The sequence below is a fragment of the Sprattus sprattus genome (genome assembly GCF_963457725.1).
Source record: "Sprattus sprattus genome assembly, chromosome: 19".
NCBI classification, from domain to species: Eukaryota; Metazoa; Chordata; class Actinopteri; order Clupeiformes; family Clupeidae; genus Sprattus; species Sprattus sprattus.
In genome coordinates, this window is record NC_137917.1 from 2,181,136 (window position 1) to 2,195,794 (window position 14,659).

Sequence of the window (14,659 nt, forward strand, 5' to 3'; positions counted from 1 at the left end):
CGTGCTTCAGCTTGGGGTAGCTGCTGGGGGCCCCGTTGCTCCTGCTGCGGCTGCGACTTGAGATGCTGACGGAGGGCCGGCGGGCTCTTGCGCTCTTGGGGGCCACAGGTTCCTGGGCCAGGCTGGGCTCCGGGTGCACCTGACGCAGGTGAGTGATGAACACGGAGGAGTCGGGGGCGATGAAGTCACACAGGCTGCAGACATATGGCTTGTCCTCTGCAGATGACACAGACAGGAAGCAACGTTAGTCATGTGTATATTAGAAAGCACACAAGTACCCAAAGGTGTGGGGTACAGTAAGTAAACATCTGACCAAGTTTAAGTAACTAAACGTGAAACCATGACCATGTTCTAGCTCTGCACTGGAGCAGCCTGGCTATTTATTGTGGGCTTTGCACATATGACCATGTTCACCTGGTACTGAAAATTAAGCCAAACACTTTAAGACAGCGTGGAAACTTTGGTTGTTGTCGAAGTGCTGGAATGTATCTAACTTGCTGCAAATTCTTGAGTATGTGATCATGACTTAACGCCCCCGAGATGATCATCCTGTTAATTAATGAAATGTTGATTCTTTCAAAATACTATACGAAATGTGGGCCTGGCACTTCTAATGGCCCCCCCCCACTATGACTATCTTCTGGTTAGCAGCAATAGCATGTCAATGAATGGCTTAGGAATGACGTGTGCAACAAATACAAATTTAGAAAAAAAAAAAAAAATCCAGAAAAGTGGGGGGGCCATTGGCCCCGCGGCCTCTATGGTTCTGGCGCCAATGACCATGTTTCATATCGTGTTGTAATAATGATAATCATGATAAAGATTACACATCAGAGGCTCTGTATAATACAGAGTAATCTCTCTTACAATATAGATTACTATCTCAAAGCTGAAAAGAAACCTAAGCTGACAGCAACCTTACCAGGTGAAATAGTGAAAAAAGTCCAAAATTAAAATGCAATGCAGATCTTGAGCCACCAGGTGGCACAGTTTCAATACCTCTTTAAATAAATGATCATTCACTCATCACATCCCCTTTCCCCTCAGCCTAGTGTACTGGCAGTCTTCATCAATAGAACTTCTTACAAATGCTATCTGTACCAGCTATGACAGAAGTTCCACTTTTATTCAGGAAGTTTAGTCATAGCTATGATGATAACTGAATGTAAATTATATGAGTTAATAGTTTTACAAACATGTCTAATGTACCAAGGTCATGGCATTATTCCACATCTTTTTTTCATTTAATTGTATTGCTATAATATTTTTAATTGCCTTTATTGTCTATATTCATTTTGAATTCCTTTTTAATTAAATCCACTATAGCTATAAAACACCTGTTACAAATACATGAAGTGCCACATATTGGCCACACGATGGCAACCTTTACCTCGTTTCTGGCCTGGCCTGCCTGCACTGACCACAGAGTGGCTAAGCAAACACGCTGACAGCACGATACTCTAACCCTGAGCTGAGGGCATGAGAACTAGAGTCCCAGCAGGCATAGCAAACAAACGCTGAAATATTCACACACACACACAGGGAAAAATGGAAGAACAACAAACACACACACACATACACCGACACCCTCTTCCTGTCAGCGGCTCGCCAAGATCCCATCTTTGTGTACGCACTCGCAGGGAGCCCGAACAATACGCCTATCCCATTCCCTTGCCAACAGAAACGGATGAGAAAACAACTCTGTTTCAATTTTTCAATTAAGGCGAGGAGGGAAGGGCCATCTGGCTCTCGTTAGTCTGTCTGTCATGCTAAAGTGCAGCGGCTAATACAGTGAACTGAAGGGTGAACTGGGAGGAGAAAGGAAAGCATGGGGGAGTGAGGGGTGATTGAGACCAGGGGCAACGACACACACACACATACACACGCCAACTCCACCCCTGCAAATGCCATGCCTTGTTCACAGATTTCCCATTGAAGTTGGACTCCTTGGTATTTGTGGCTCTTTCAAGACTACCACTGGTGGGCACTGTGCTCACCCGTTCTGCTATGGGAGTCCAGCTCAGAACTGGTGCTTCTCCATCGGTTCATCTGAAGCGTTGTAGCCTAACTGACCGTGGCAATCTCCATTCACCACACCTGGAGTTTCCCTGACCTGTTTCAGTGCACCACACGCACACACACACACACACACACACACACACACACACAGAGGTGTGTGACCATGACACGAGCTCACTTGCCATTTCACCTCTTCTCCTTTAGCTTCCCCGAGCGTTAACTCGTCACCTGGCCTGTGGCAACCTGATCACCTGATCCTTACCTCACCCCACAGGTTCACCCGATCCACCTGAGCAGGGAGCCTTTACCTGGCAGGCAGGCAGGCAGGCAGGCAGGCAAGCTAAGGTTAAGGTAGCCTCCAGAATGGCTGTAAGGGATCTCTGTGCGACTGTTCATAGTAGATTAGAAAGCCATCTATAAATAACAAATCCCTCCCAACAACCTGTAGGGCCGGCCACAGCCAGGGTGCCGGCATGGATTAAGTAACCAGCTGGGGAAAACACAGGAGGGGAGAGAGAGGGAGAGAAAGAGGGAGAGAAGTACACAAGAGATACAGGAAAAGACAGCACAACATGAGATTAAAGCAGTTGTGAAGGATGGACATAAGAGAAGAAGAGACAAAAGAAAAGAACAAAAACAAGTAGAAAGACAGCCAGACCGGAAGAAAGAAAAGACCAAAAGAGCCAATGGAGACAGAGACTCACGCTTTTGAAGTCACTCGCTCTATAATAATAGTCAACTGTATTTCCACTGCCCCATTTTCAAAGATGGCTGTCACAAAAATAGAACTTAAAACAGAAATATAAACATACAGTTTCAAAGTCTGCCTGATAGATTCTATCAGCACCTGTGAAATCTTGGCAGACCTTGCCTTAAAAGGCAGAATGCTCATCTCCTGTGACTAATGCCAGCACTGCCTCTACTGCCTAAGGGCAAGGAGCACAAAAGCATGTTTCTCTTCTCATTTTCTTTTTTTTCCTGGTCATAATCTGATCCCCTTTCTGACACCCACGCAGCATACTTCAAGAGCTAGCATGTACTTCAAGGGTATAGGTATTTGTGAGAATACACAAACTAGTATTGTTATAAATAAGTATCTTATTAGTAATTGTTACTCATTATATCTGTTTTATGGACGTCTGTTACTGTAGTGTGTTGCTCAGAGAGTGCATGAAAGGAGATTGATTACAGCAGACAAAATGAAAAGTAAAGAAAAGGACACATTCGCACTGAAGCGTGGTTTCCTGCAACAGGATGTGCTGAAATAGCACTTAAGCTCAAGCCCAAAGAAAAGAAAAGAAAAGAGCATGTTTCTATTTTCGATGCTCAAAACCACCGGGGAAAGCCGACCACGCTCGCTGATCCTGAACTCTTCTGGTGTGAGCCATGAACAGCGGCCGTGAAGACAATAAAACAACACATCCAGATGCTCAGATCCGCTTTCCGCTGGAGAATTGGCTGACGCCAAACGCTTGTGTTGGGAGGGACACAGAAGAACATTCCAGAAACAAGATAATCTGGATGTTCTTTCATGTCAAAACACTCTGGTGTCCCAATCCCTACTGTTATGCCTTAAAATACTTATTCAGGCTTTCCGGTTAAAAGGAAGACTCTAATGTCATCTTAAGTAAAAAATCGATTAACTGTCAGCTACATCTCACTTGCCAAAGAACAATAGGCCTTGACCTGAAGAGAACTGACTTCAGTTGAACTGAACTGAAGTCAAACAAAGAAAGTGCACCAAACAAACACTGACAGGGCTTAAATCAGGGGTGTTATTCCATACCCTACCACTAGGTGTCTCTACTTCCAAGTATAAAATGATTAAACAGATTAAGCGAGGAGGCGTTCACAACAAAGGGCATTTCATCAACAGATGTTTGCAGCTCAGAGACGTCAGCGATGTCAGGTGGACTTGTGACTGGGCTCTTCACCTGCCATAGCTCTTTGGACCTTTAACACACTAATAGGGTCCATTCATAAGGGTTTTCTTTCTCCGCAGACCAACAACGACTGCACAGATTCTCATGTTGAAGCCAGAGGAAATGAGATGGCCTTCACCCTACAGCTGTGCTGGATGGCTGTCAACAGATAAAGCCTTTATTTTTATCCCATTTCCTCTTTAATATGATCCTATCTGGAGCCCAATTCCCTCACCGTCTAGAGAGCTCTTAACACTGTCAACATGCTAGGATAAAAGGGAAAGAAAAATGTAGAGAAAAATAATGGGAAAAGAGATAACAATTAAGAGAAATATTTAACAATCAAGCATGTACTTGAACACAATCTACCACACACACATCTGCAAAGTACTCTGCTCCTGCCAGAAAGGTGCTATAAAAATCAAATCCATTATTATTATTATTATTATTATTTTAGACTTGGTATTTACATGCTCAATGCCTAGCACTACAGCAACCCAATGCGTGTCATCAGGCTTGACTGACAGCTGTAGATAAACGTAACGGGGAAAACATACCAAACATGTATGCACCGCATCACGCGTGGCCAAACACAAAACTCCCCAGCTTAAATCTCCAGACTACTTTGCAATTGAGATTAGCCTTGATGCCAGTCACAAATCCTCCTGACGGCACAAGGTAAATCAGCTGAGAAATAGGTGCAACAGAGGAAATTTGGATTTATATCGAGACGTCTAGCGAGTGGTGTTTAATCAAATGTGCGTTATTAAAACATTTACACATACTGGTTCGTACAGAAGCAAAGTAGAACCCGCCGAGTATTTGCGTGTTATGATGACTGAAAATGTGATCACGATAGCATTAAATATTTGGTAGTTTTAAAAATGTAATGTTCATGAATTACTTCCTCTCTTAACAGATGTTCTTAAGACAAGTTATTTAAACAACTCCAGGTTGTTTTTACCTTCTGTAAATGTATTTCGTTCATGAGCTATTAACAAAACACTTGATGACTATGCCTGGATGTTAGTAAAATCCTCTAAACTGACAGTATCTGATACAGGTATATTAGAGCCTATCTATATTTGTGTTCACTCTAAGATAAAACAACCATACTTGAAAAGGGTCTATACAGAACCCATCCAAAGCAATTTGTCAAAAAAAGGTTCTTTCTAGGTCCAAAAGGCTTAAAACCTTCAAAATACCTTTTAATCAGGGGTAAAACATTCAAGGTATCCCCAAGGTATTCAAGATAAATATCTTTTAAGGTTTTTACATTTTCCAAGGGAGACAATCCAGCCATGCTAGTGCTCTCTCACCTGTGGCGGCTCCTTGGCCCTGCTTGGCTCTGGGCGTCTCACTGAGGCTGTCATTCTGTGGAGTGCCGGGTCTGCTGGGAGACCGTGAGTCAGCATCGCCTCCTGAGCCACGCCCCTCTCTGCGGTGCAACCGCTCGTGCACACTCAACTGGTGCCGGCTGCGGAACTCCTTCCCGCACTCGAAGCACTCGTGCGAGCGGCTCTGGGTGGACCGCCGTCTCTCCTGCCGGGATGAGGGACGATATTCCGAGTCACTAGGGCTGTGGTCAGGTGCACTGTGTTCGCTGTGTGACGACTGGCCTCCCCCAACCCCTGTGCCTCCGGAGCTTCCACGGCGACCTGACTTCCTCTCTTGCCCCGACAACACGTAGCGGCTACTCTCCCGGTCGTAGGTCACAGTGGCGCCTCCTAGGGACTCTTCCAAGTTGACACCGTATTCCACAAGCTCCCCCAACCCACCCCTTTTAGCCAGCTGCCAGGCCTGGTAGCTGCACACAGGGTCCAACTCGGGAACCCTCTTGCCCAAGGACCCCTGCTGCTCCTCCTTGGGTCTTTCCTCCATAGGTCGGAGGCAAAGGTAGTCCAGGAGTCGCCTCTTAGCTGCAGGTGAGTCTTCGTCCGCAGCATGCTCGTGTTGTAATGCCTGGTTACGGGTCTGTTTGCTGTGGACACGACTGTGGGCCCGCAGACTCTCGCGGTTGTGGAAGAGGTTCCCACATTTGGAGCAGATCTCGTACAGGCAGACGGCACCCGAGGCAGCTGTGACTTCAGGGTCCTGCGTCACATCATTGATGGTGGCTGGGGGATCGGAGTAGTCGGTGCTTCGTGGCCGACCTCGACCCGTTGCCTTGGTCCCGGCGTGCGTCTTCATGTGGCTCTTGAGGAACCAGGCTTCCCGGAAGCCCCGTCCGCACACCCTGCAGCGGTGCTCCAGCTCAGCCGTGTGCTTCTTCACGTGGGACTTCAGGAGCCAGGCCTGGGTGAACACCTGGCCACACGTGTCGCAGGTAAAGTCCTCCGCCTCGGGCTCCACCTGCGCCTCCTGTTCGGTCGGGGATGCGTCGTCTTCCACATCGGCCGTGATGTGGGCCTTCTCGATGTGGCTGAGAAGCTGGTCTTCACGATGTACTTCGTGCCCGCAAAGCCGGCAGCACAACAGCCTCATGGTGTCCACACTCCTCTCCCGTTTCACACCCCGACTTGCCACCTTCGCCCCCCGGTCTTCCCCCGTGCCGTTCAGCACCCTGTTGCAAGCCGAGCTGCTTTTGGTGGGGCTGTTCCCACCCTCGAGTCCCTCGGAGACACTGCCCTCCCCTGAGGCTTCCTCCGATTCATCTACCTCCTCGCTATCATCAGGATCGGGCTTGATGAGCACGCCCAGTTTGTGGCTGCGGATGTGCACCTTCAGGTTGCCCTTCTGGGAGGCGCGGTGGTCGCAGTAGGGGCACTTGTAAGGGCGCACCCCCGTGTGGCGCCTCATGTGCTGTGACAGCGAGCTCTGGAAAGGGAAGCTGCGGCCGCAGACGTTGCAGTCAAACGACAGGGCCTTGCCATCATCCACCTGCTCCAATCCGAGGGGTCCCTCGACCGCCACTTCCTGGGCACTGTCTCTAGGGTTCATGGCAGACACACCGCTCGCCACGTTCCACTCTTGACTCAGATCAGATGTCCTCTGCTATCTGTGGTTGTTCATTTAGCACTAGCTTCAATCACCAGAAGGATTGCTGCGGTTATCTGGGCCTGCTCACCTACCGAACAGTTAAGTCTGTGGTGTCGTCACAGCAAGGAAGTCCTCTCCTTCTTGTAACTTAGCTTTGACCTCTTTGCACTGAGAGCTAATTGTGTGTCCTCTTATCACGCCGAAGCTTTCACTGGGTCAGACGACACAGAGGCTGAGTTCTTTCGTACACTTTCTGATTATATTTCTCCTTGAGGAAAGAGGACAAAAAACCCTTGACAGATCACTTCAGCAGTCCTTATTGTACATTCATAGACTTCACAGGCCCTTTTTCCTTTTAGAAACGGTTGAGATGCAGCAGCCAGCCCTCTGAAGGAGCTCTTCTTGATTTCAAGCCTGTCAGGAAAGAGAAATAAAGACTGCTGGTTACTGAAAGGGGGAACAGGAACCTCTGTGCAAAGTATATATCAGCTCAGAGAATAGTTCCACTATCACAGAGAGCAAACCCTCCATTGAAATGTGATAAAGAGGGGGTGCATAGGGTGAGGAGTGCAGATATTGTGCTGGCTGATTACTCTCGGGGGAGATTCTCTAACTCAGGTAGTCGTGTGTGTGTGTGTGTGTGTGTGTGTGTGTGTGTGTGTGTGTGTGCGCGCTAGTGTGTGTATGTGTGTGTATGTTTGCTAAATGAGCTGTGCAGTAGGCTGTCCCAGCTCTCTGAAGGGGCTGAATCCACACTTTCGCATGCCCAACCAGAGGACAACGCTCAAGTCAGCAAGAAAAGGCAGCAACCGTTCTATTCCACAAGCACTCGCACTAACCTCTGGCCCCACCCCCACACACACACACACACACACACACACACAATCATCACACAGCCGGGATCTTGCATACGAAACAGGAAGTGGATCATTTTTGGCCTCATTTTTCTCTCTCTCTCTCTCTCTTCCTCTCTCTCATCAGGTCACTGACTGGAGAAAAGAGGTAGCAGACTTAAATCTGATCCTGTTTGACAGTTTTTTTCTCTTCCCTTATCATGAGTCTCCATCTCCCAACAGCAGTTGGAGAGATTAGAGCGTAGGCACGACAAAAGGCAACAAGACTTGAGGCACAGGGTGCACAACTGAACTGAACTGATATATGACTCAAAATAAAAATAAACACTGAAACTAATAGGGAACATGTGGAGGACGTGCTTTCATTCTCAAAGACTATTAAGGGCAGTGTTTCTGGGCAACACTTTTAGTTGCCATTCCCCCAGCACAAAAAGAGAGCATTGCTATCGACACAAATAGGAGATGTTTGGCATTATCAGCGAGAGAGAGAGAGAGAGAGAGAGAGAGAGAGAGAGAGCAGTCAGCTGAGATTATTAAAGGACAGGATTGTAGAGGTGGGGGAGGGGAGAGAGAGAGAGAGACAGACAACGAAAGGCATGAAGAGCCTGAGGAAAAGACAGAGGTACACAGAAAGGGAGGGGGTGGGGGGGAGAGTGGAGGAATAAATGGCTTGAAAGACACAGAATGAAAAGGAGAACAGCTAGGGAGGAGAGCGGTTCTAGAAAAGAGGAGCAGAAGAAGAGAGAGAGACACAGGAAGGGAAAGAGAAAAAGAGAGTGCAAGAGAGAGAGAGAAAGAGAGAGAGAAGGGGGTGCACTCCTAAGTCCTAGGGTCATTAGCAACGGTCAATAGATTGATCCCCATTGATATCTGCTGAAGTTCATTATAGTACAGTCCTTTACAGACACACAGAGAGACTGAGCCTCAACCCAAATCATCAGGCAACCGGAACTGTTTACAGACTGGCAGAGCATGGGGGAGGGGGGGGGGGGGCTAGATCCATATCTATTCCATGAAAGCAAATATTGCTTATGGCTGGCTGTAGGCACAAATTTTTGAGCCTCCGTGTCCACATAAATAAGATGGTGGGAGATGCTGTCTTCCCTCCCTGACTCAGGTTGACTTAGATATTAATGGGAATACCAAGCTCATTTACATGAAAATGACACCGATGCGGCAACATATCTTCTTGCCAGACATCCAGCGTGTGTGTGTGTGTGTGTGTGTGTGTGTGTGTGTGTGTGTGTGTATGCGTGTGTGTGAGTATGGATGTGGTGGTGTTAATGGAATTTTCTGCTCATCTAAATGGAAATGACACAGACATCATAATATGTTATCCACGTTAGTCCTTCAAATTTCAAATGGTAGCCCAAGACTTGGCAGACCTCCACGAGGGGGCCCTGTGCCCAAGATGGTGTGTTTTACATGACCGTATGTGTGTGTGTGTGTGTGTGTGTATGTGTGTATGTGTGTGTGTGTGTGTGTGACTGTGTGTGTGACTGTGTGTGTGTGTGTGTGTGTGTGTGTGTGTGTGTGTGTGTGTGTGTGTGTGTCAGACATGTGTTAGAGAGAGAGAGTGTATAGTGCATGGGTGGTAGATATGTACGCATGCATGTACAAGTTTTTGGAGTGCTGTGGAAGTCCCAAAACAAGGCCAAACTAGAAGGGTACTTGGAGAGCACAGACCTCCGCCAACCCCAGATGCCCTACTGCCAATATAAAAAATAAATCCTGGATCCCCCCCATATTGTAGATCAGCTCTAAAATGAAATGAGTTCTTCCTTGGCCAACACTCCAGCGCTCCAACAAGTCTCATTTAAATCAGCATGCGATTTTTTTTTACATAATCCTGCTGACAGGCAAACAAAAAAACAAACAAACAAACGGTAATGCAAACATAACCTCCTTGGCAGAGGTAATGAAAACTGGAGGAGAAAGAGAGACGGCTCCAAACAGAAGAGTCCATTCAAAACAGCCCAACCACTATAAACAAAGCCACTGAAATCTCACCATAAATATTTACATTTACTGACACTGACACGGCTCGCTGGAATACAGAGCCCTTGCCACAACGCAAACAACTCAGTTTCTTCTCTACAACCACTGGTGTACACCGGGGCTTTCTGAGTAGATTTGTACCTCGCAAAACAAGTCTGGAGAACAAGCAGGATTATGTTTTATGGCAAAGTACTTGTGTTCCAAAAGACAAAACACAAGCCAGTCCAGTCCGACCTCTCACAGCTGACTGCTGACCAAGGCAGAAGGCAAACAAAAAAAAACAGCTTTAGTTCATCCAAAATACATCACATTTACAGAGGCATATGTATGGGTACCAATGTATAACTTCCATGGCCATGGAGATGTCTGATGACACAGGGTTGTGTCATGAGTCTGTCTGTTTGTTGTTGAGTTGCTAATTGAGCATAGCGACTGAACCAGCACAAAGTGGAGTGTGCTCTGTGGGTGGGTGGGGGAGGGGAGTTCTCAGTGAGCTATTTATGAGCCTGTCCAGCAAGCCTGTTAATTTGCACAATATCCCTCTGCAATTAGGGGCCACTAGCTGTGCTCAAGAAGACAAAGTCATATGAGAAAAAAAGTAATACAGATAATATTGAGAGTCTTGGATCTATTTTTTCAAAATACCATTTCTAAAATTTCTAAATGTTATTCCTATGTGCTTTGGTGCAACTGCTGTCAGAGTGTTTATCAGTAGATCAGTCATCAAACTGGGGCAATTGTGAGCATTAAGCTTGTCATCCAGCAGACGGTCACATGTACCAATCAAACGGTAATGAGATTATCCACTGTTAAAAACAATGCAGTCACTTCTGAAAACACGGAAGCAGGAGAAAAGGAGAACAGCCTGGCTCACAGAAAATCCTCAGAGACAATATTTCCATTGAGTGTGCGGCTCTTCAAAACACAACGTTACTGCCAAACAGCATTGATTTCTTCCTGAAGCGTCGAGGCTTTTCTTGTGTTTAATACTGAATACAGAAGACAATGACAACTGAGAAATATATACCTAAGTGTGTTATCTGCCTCTCACACTCTTTCTTTCTCTGTGTGCTTTTTTTTGTGGTACGCCCACAGACGCACACAAATACAAACACACACACACACACACACACACACACACACACACACACACACACAACAAAACACATCTTTGGTGTGGTTTCTACTTTCCTGCTTTGGCAGCTACACATCTGTGAAATGAGAAAATCCGCCAGTGTTTTCTCCATCAATCCTTAAAAAAAACTCCCTCTCACCTTCCTCCCTTCTCTCTCTCTCTCCCTTCTGTGGGAATCCTGGCACATCTGGAGACGGTCATGCAGTGCATTCTTTAGCCTAGTTGTTCCCCTTGCACGCCGCAGTGCTGTGTGTTTACCCCTGCGAGGTGATGCACTGTGCTGTCAGGCAGAAACAGGCTCTCCATCAACCTGAGCATCCCCAAAAGCGACACGCGGCACCAGTCTCTCTCTTAAGATTGGAAGATGGACTACCCCACCAAAATGTTAACAGTCTCATCTATGGCCATATCACAAAACAAACACTACAGTTGTAAACTACTGCAGGTCTGTGGCCTAACGACGGCGCGTGCCAAAAGAGACGGTCATTCCGTCTGGGTCTTGGTGCACTTTAGTGTTGGTTTGGCTGCATTCACAACACGGATGCTACAAGATGAAGGAACACTTGCTTTGCTAACTTGTCCGATGAAGTGTTTGACTCCCTGCTCTCTGATACACAACTATTTGTTTTTTTAGTGTATGAAGTTACTCTTTTGTTTAATGTATTTTTTGAATGATGCTGGCAAACTAGTCGTCTTTTCCTAATGAAAACCGCTAGTTATAAACAGGCACATTTTTTCCGGCCACTTGCAAAGGACACAAACAATTTTTGGACCCATCCAGTTTAATCCACCACTGAATACTGGTAATACAGTTTAAGGGTCACCTCATATATTTCAATGCGCTCTATACTTTAGCTCTTCATAGATGGTATGTTTCTCTGCAGCGACACCTACCATTTAGGAGAAAAGTCAAATGCTGTGTTGACGTCACAATCTGTCAAGTTTAATGGCAGCTTAATACCTTGAAAAGCAGTCATTGTACTTGAGTACACGGCCATAATCCTTGCCTTGCATACAACACTGTTTGTGTGGAGTCCAAAACACTGTAAGGGCACACACCCACACACACACACATACACACACGTGTATGTGTGTGTAATGAAGCAATAAAGGCTACTTACAAAGCACACTCTGGCCTCTTATCCCACAGCAGAGGCCATTTAACAAGTATACAGGGGCGCTCTGAATACTATGCACACAGACGCACTTAGGATATGCATTTTGGTCTTTGGCTACCATTTCAGCTATAAGCTGTGTTGTTCCCACAACTCTGCTAGCAATACTTGTATGTCTGACTGTGGGAAAAGACGTTAGTCATGTGGGGCTAGTGTCATTTTCCTTTTTCATGTCACATTTTGTGTTAAAATGTGAGGTATAACAGCTTTATGACTTGCACTTCACTGTGTTTTCTTCAATTTAGTCAGTGTTTCACCTCACAACAAAGGCATTGTTAGCTAGCTATAAAGCTACAGCTTTAGCCAAGAACAGGCTCCTGCTCCACAGTCTCTGATTGTCATCTGTTCAGGCTCAGACTGTACTCCTTGAAAGAAGATTTTACTCCTGTCTTGCTGTTTGGCGTAGGAGATGTTTCTTGTACCCATGAGTCACTAAGCTTTATTCAATCTCTGAGAAATTTTTGATTCCTCTCTGTAAGAATATGATTGGTGGATTCAATTAAATCATTTAAATGTGTGTGTGTGTGTGTGTGTGTGTGTGTGTGGTGTGTGTGTGAAAGGAGGGGCACACATTGGGCATGGGGAGTGTCATTTAAACCCTTGCTGGGAGCTGAGAGGGACAGTGCTGAAGAGGGCTGAGTCCCCAACAGGCAGGCCTGTTCTCAGACCAATCAATAATCCATTATGAAAGAGCCCGCGCCTCCACTCACCACGACCGACCGTGCAGAGACAAAGAGCTGCTGTACGCCGCATGTTACAGAAAGAGAGAGAGAGACAGAGAGAGAGGGCGGGAAAAAGAGAAGAGGAAAATGGGAACTGGGAACTGGAGGAGTACAAAGACAGAGAGGGACACTGAAGAAGTGACTGGGTGGGTGAGAGGGAGAGAGAGAGAGAGGGATGGAGGAAAGATAGAGTAAAGGAAAGAGGGCAGCAGAGCGAGGCACAGAGCAAGAAGAAAAACAGAGAGGGAGGATAAACGGCCATAAATAAAGAGGAAGGCTGAGTCCACTGACTACCGGAAAAGGAACCTCCAAATATCACCCCAGCTAAATCCCAGGAATTCTTTTGTGTAACGGCACTGAGTGATGTTTATCCAAGTTCTCCTACTAATACTAAAGAATGCTTTGGAGTTTGCAAGGCGTGCTGCCCCAGTAGTACTGCCTATGTGCTGCTAACTATCAAATGCTTTTCACCAAAGGGATATCTGTTTCACTCATCACATCATCTCATCATGTTTGGAGGAAATGCTCCTTTAATGCAGAGGCTTTCTGATGTTCTAAATCAACATCCATGAGAGCATATGCAGTATATTACATTTTCAAGCCTTCAGAATACATAAAAGTCAATGTACAGCTAATGGCTTGTTTGACAAACTTCAATATTTGATATTGATATTTCAACAGTCAGCAAACAAAGTCCAACCTACCCTCCTATATGTTTAGTTTTAGTAAGACATCAGTTAGCATTCAAGGACCAAGTGCAAGAAGAGGTCTTGGGACATTTCCTGCCACTGATGGTATGATGATAGGGTGTCCGGGGTGTTTTTTTCGGAGCAGAATTACCCAACGTTCACAGAACAGAGTTTTGAGCCCTGGATAGACCTGCCAGAGTGGGTCATGCTCATACAGCCATGGAGCAGCACGGGGTCTTGGCCTCTATTGTTGCCCCACCACCACCACTTCTTCTACCCACCCCCGCCCCAAAAAAAGCCCAACCACACTTCTGCAGACCTCTGCCATAAACGTGTCAGGCCAGAGAAGACAAAGGAAGAGGTCTCTCCCACTCTGTCTATCTGCCGGTGTCTCTCTCTCGCCAGTAATCTTACTATCTCCTAACAAAGCACAGTGGCGGTTAATTGGGTAACGGGGGGTGGTTCTATTTATGTGTGAAGGCCTTTTGAGTTAGCGCCCTGGTGAAAGACCCCATAGGCCATCCAACATGGAGGGATGGCAGGTGTTTAGGGCAACACCGTCGTGTTAGATTTCTGAAAATGAGTTTGAGGAGAAGGGGGCCTTCTCAGTGAAGAGGTGGTTCCTTCAGAAATAGTTTAACTAATTTAAGTGGGTCCTTATCCTGTAGAGCCACAACCATGATAGTGATATGTAATATATGGTAATATGCTCTCTAAACAGTATCAACGCATTATAACATGATACCAATAACAGCCTCCTTCTTTGACCTAGTCTTAAGAACTTCACAATGTTTCATGGCATATCCACTATTCAATCAGTAACTTTAAAAAACAAAGCAAAATCACAGGAAAAGACTTGGCTGCCCACTGCATCAAATCACTGATGACACTCTGTGATACGCAACCCTACATGGCAATGACACCAAGGCAGAGACATCTTGCTATACCTGTCTATGATGAAAGCTCCACAAGTTGTTTCTCCCTACAAGAACAGCACATCAAACTGTTGGCCCTCTGAGAGAAAGCAGCAGCCCTGTGTGTAGTCGTGTGGGTGTGTTTGTGTGCGAGTGTGTGCCTGAGAGCATGTGTGTGTGTGTGTGTGTGTGTGTGTGTGTGTGTGTGAGCACGTGTGTGTGTAGTCCTTGGGGCCCAGGATAGGCCCATCT

At 46.3% G+C, this 14,659-nt stretch overlaps 1 protein-coding gene across 1 annotated transcript in view; it reads right to left on the reverse strand.

Annotated features, from left to right (window-relative positions):
* LOC308380962 (zinc finger protein 516-like) overlaps positions 1-6,881 on the reverse strand; it is a gene marked incomplete at both ends in the record, with an annotated part of 18,123 nt that extends 11,242 nt beyond the window's left edge. Inside the window, 2 exon segments of the mRNA XM_080858441.1 lie at positions 1-216; positions 5,261-6,881. The exon segment at positions 1-216 is cut by the window's left edge and continues 1,179 nt beyond it. Of these exon segments, the coding sequence (XP_080714567.1) occupies positions 1-216; positions 5,261-6,881 (1,837 nt within the window).
* Between the last annotated feature and the right edge of the window lie 7,778 nt (positions 6,882-14,659).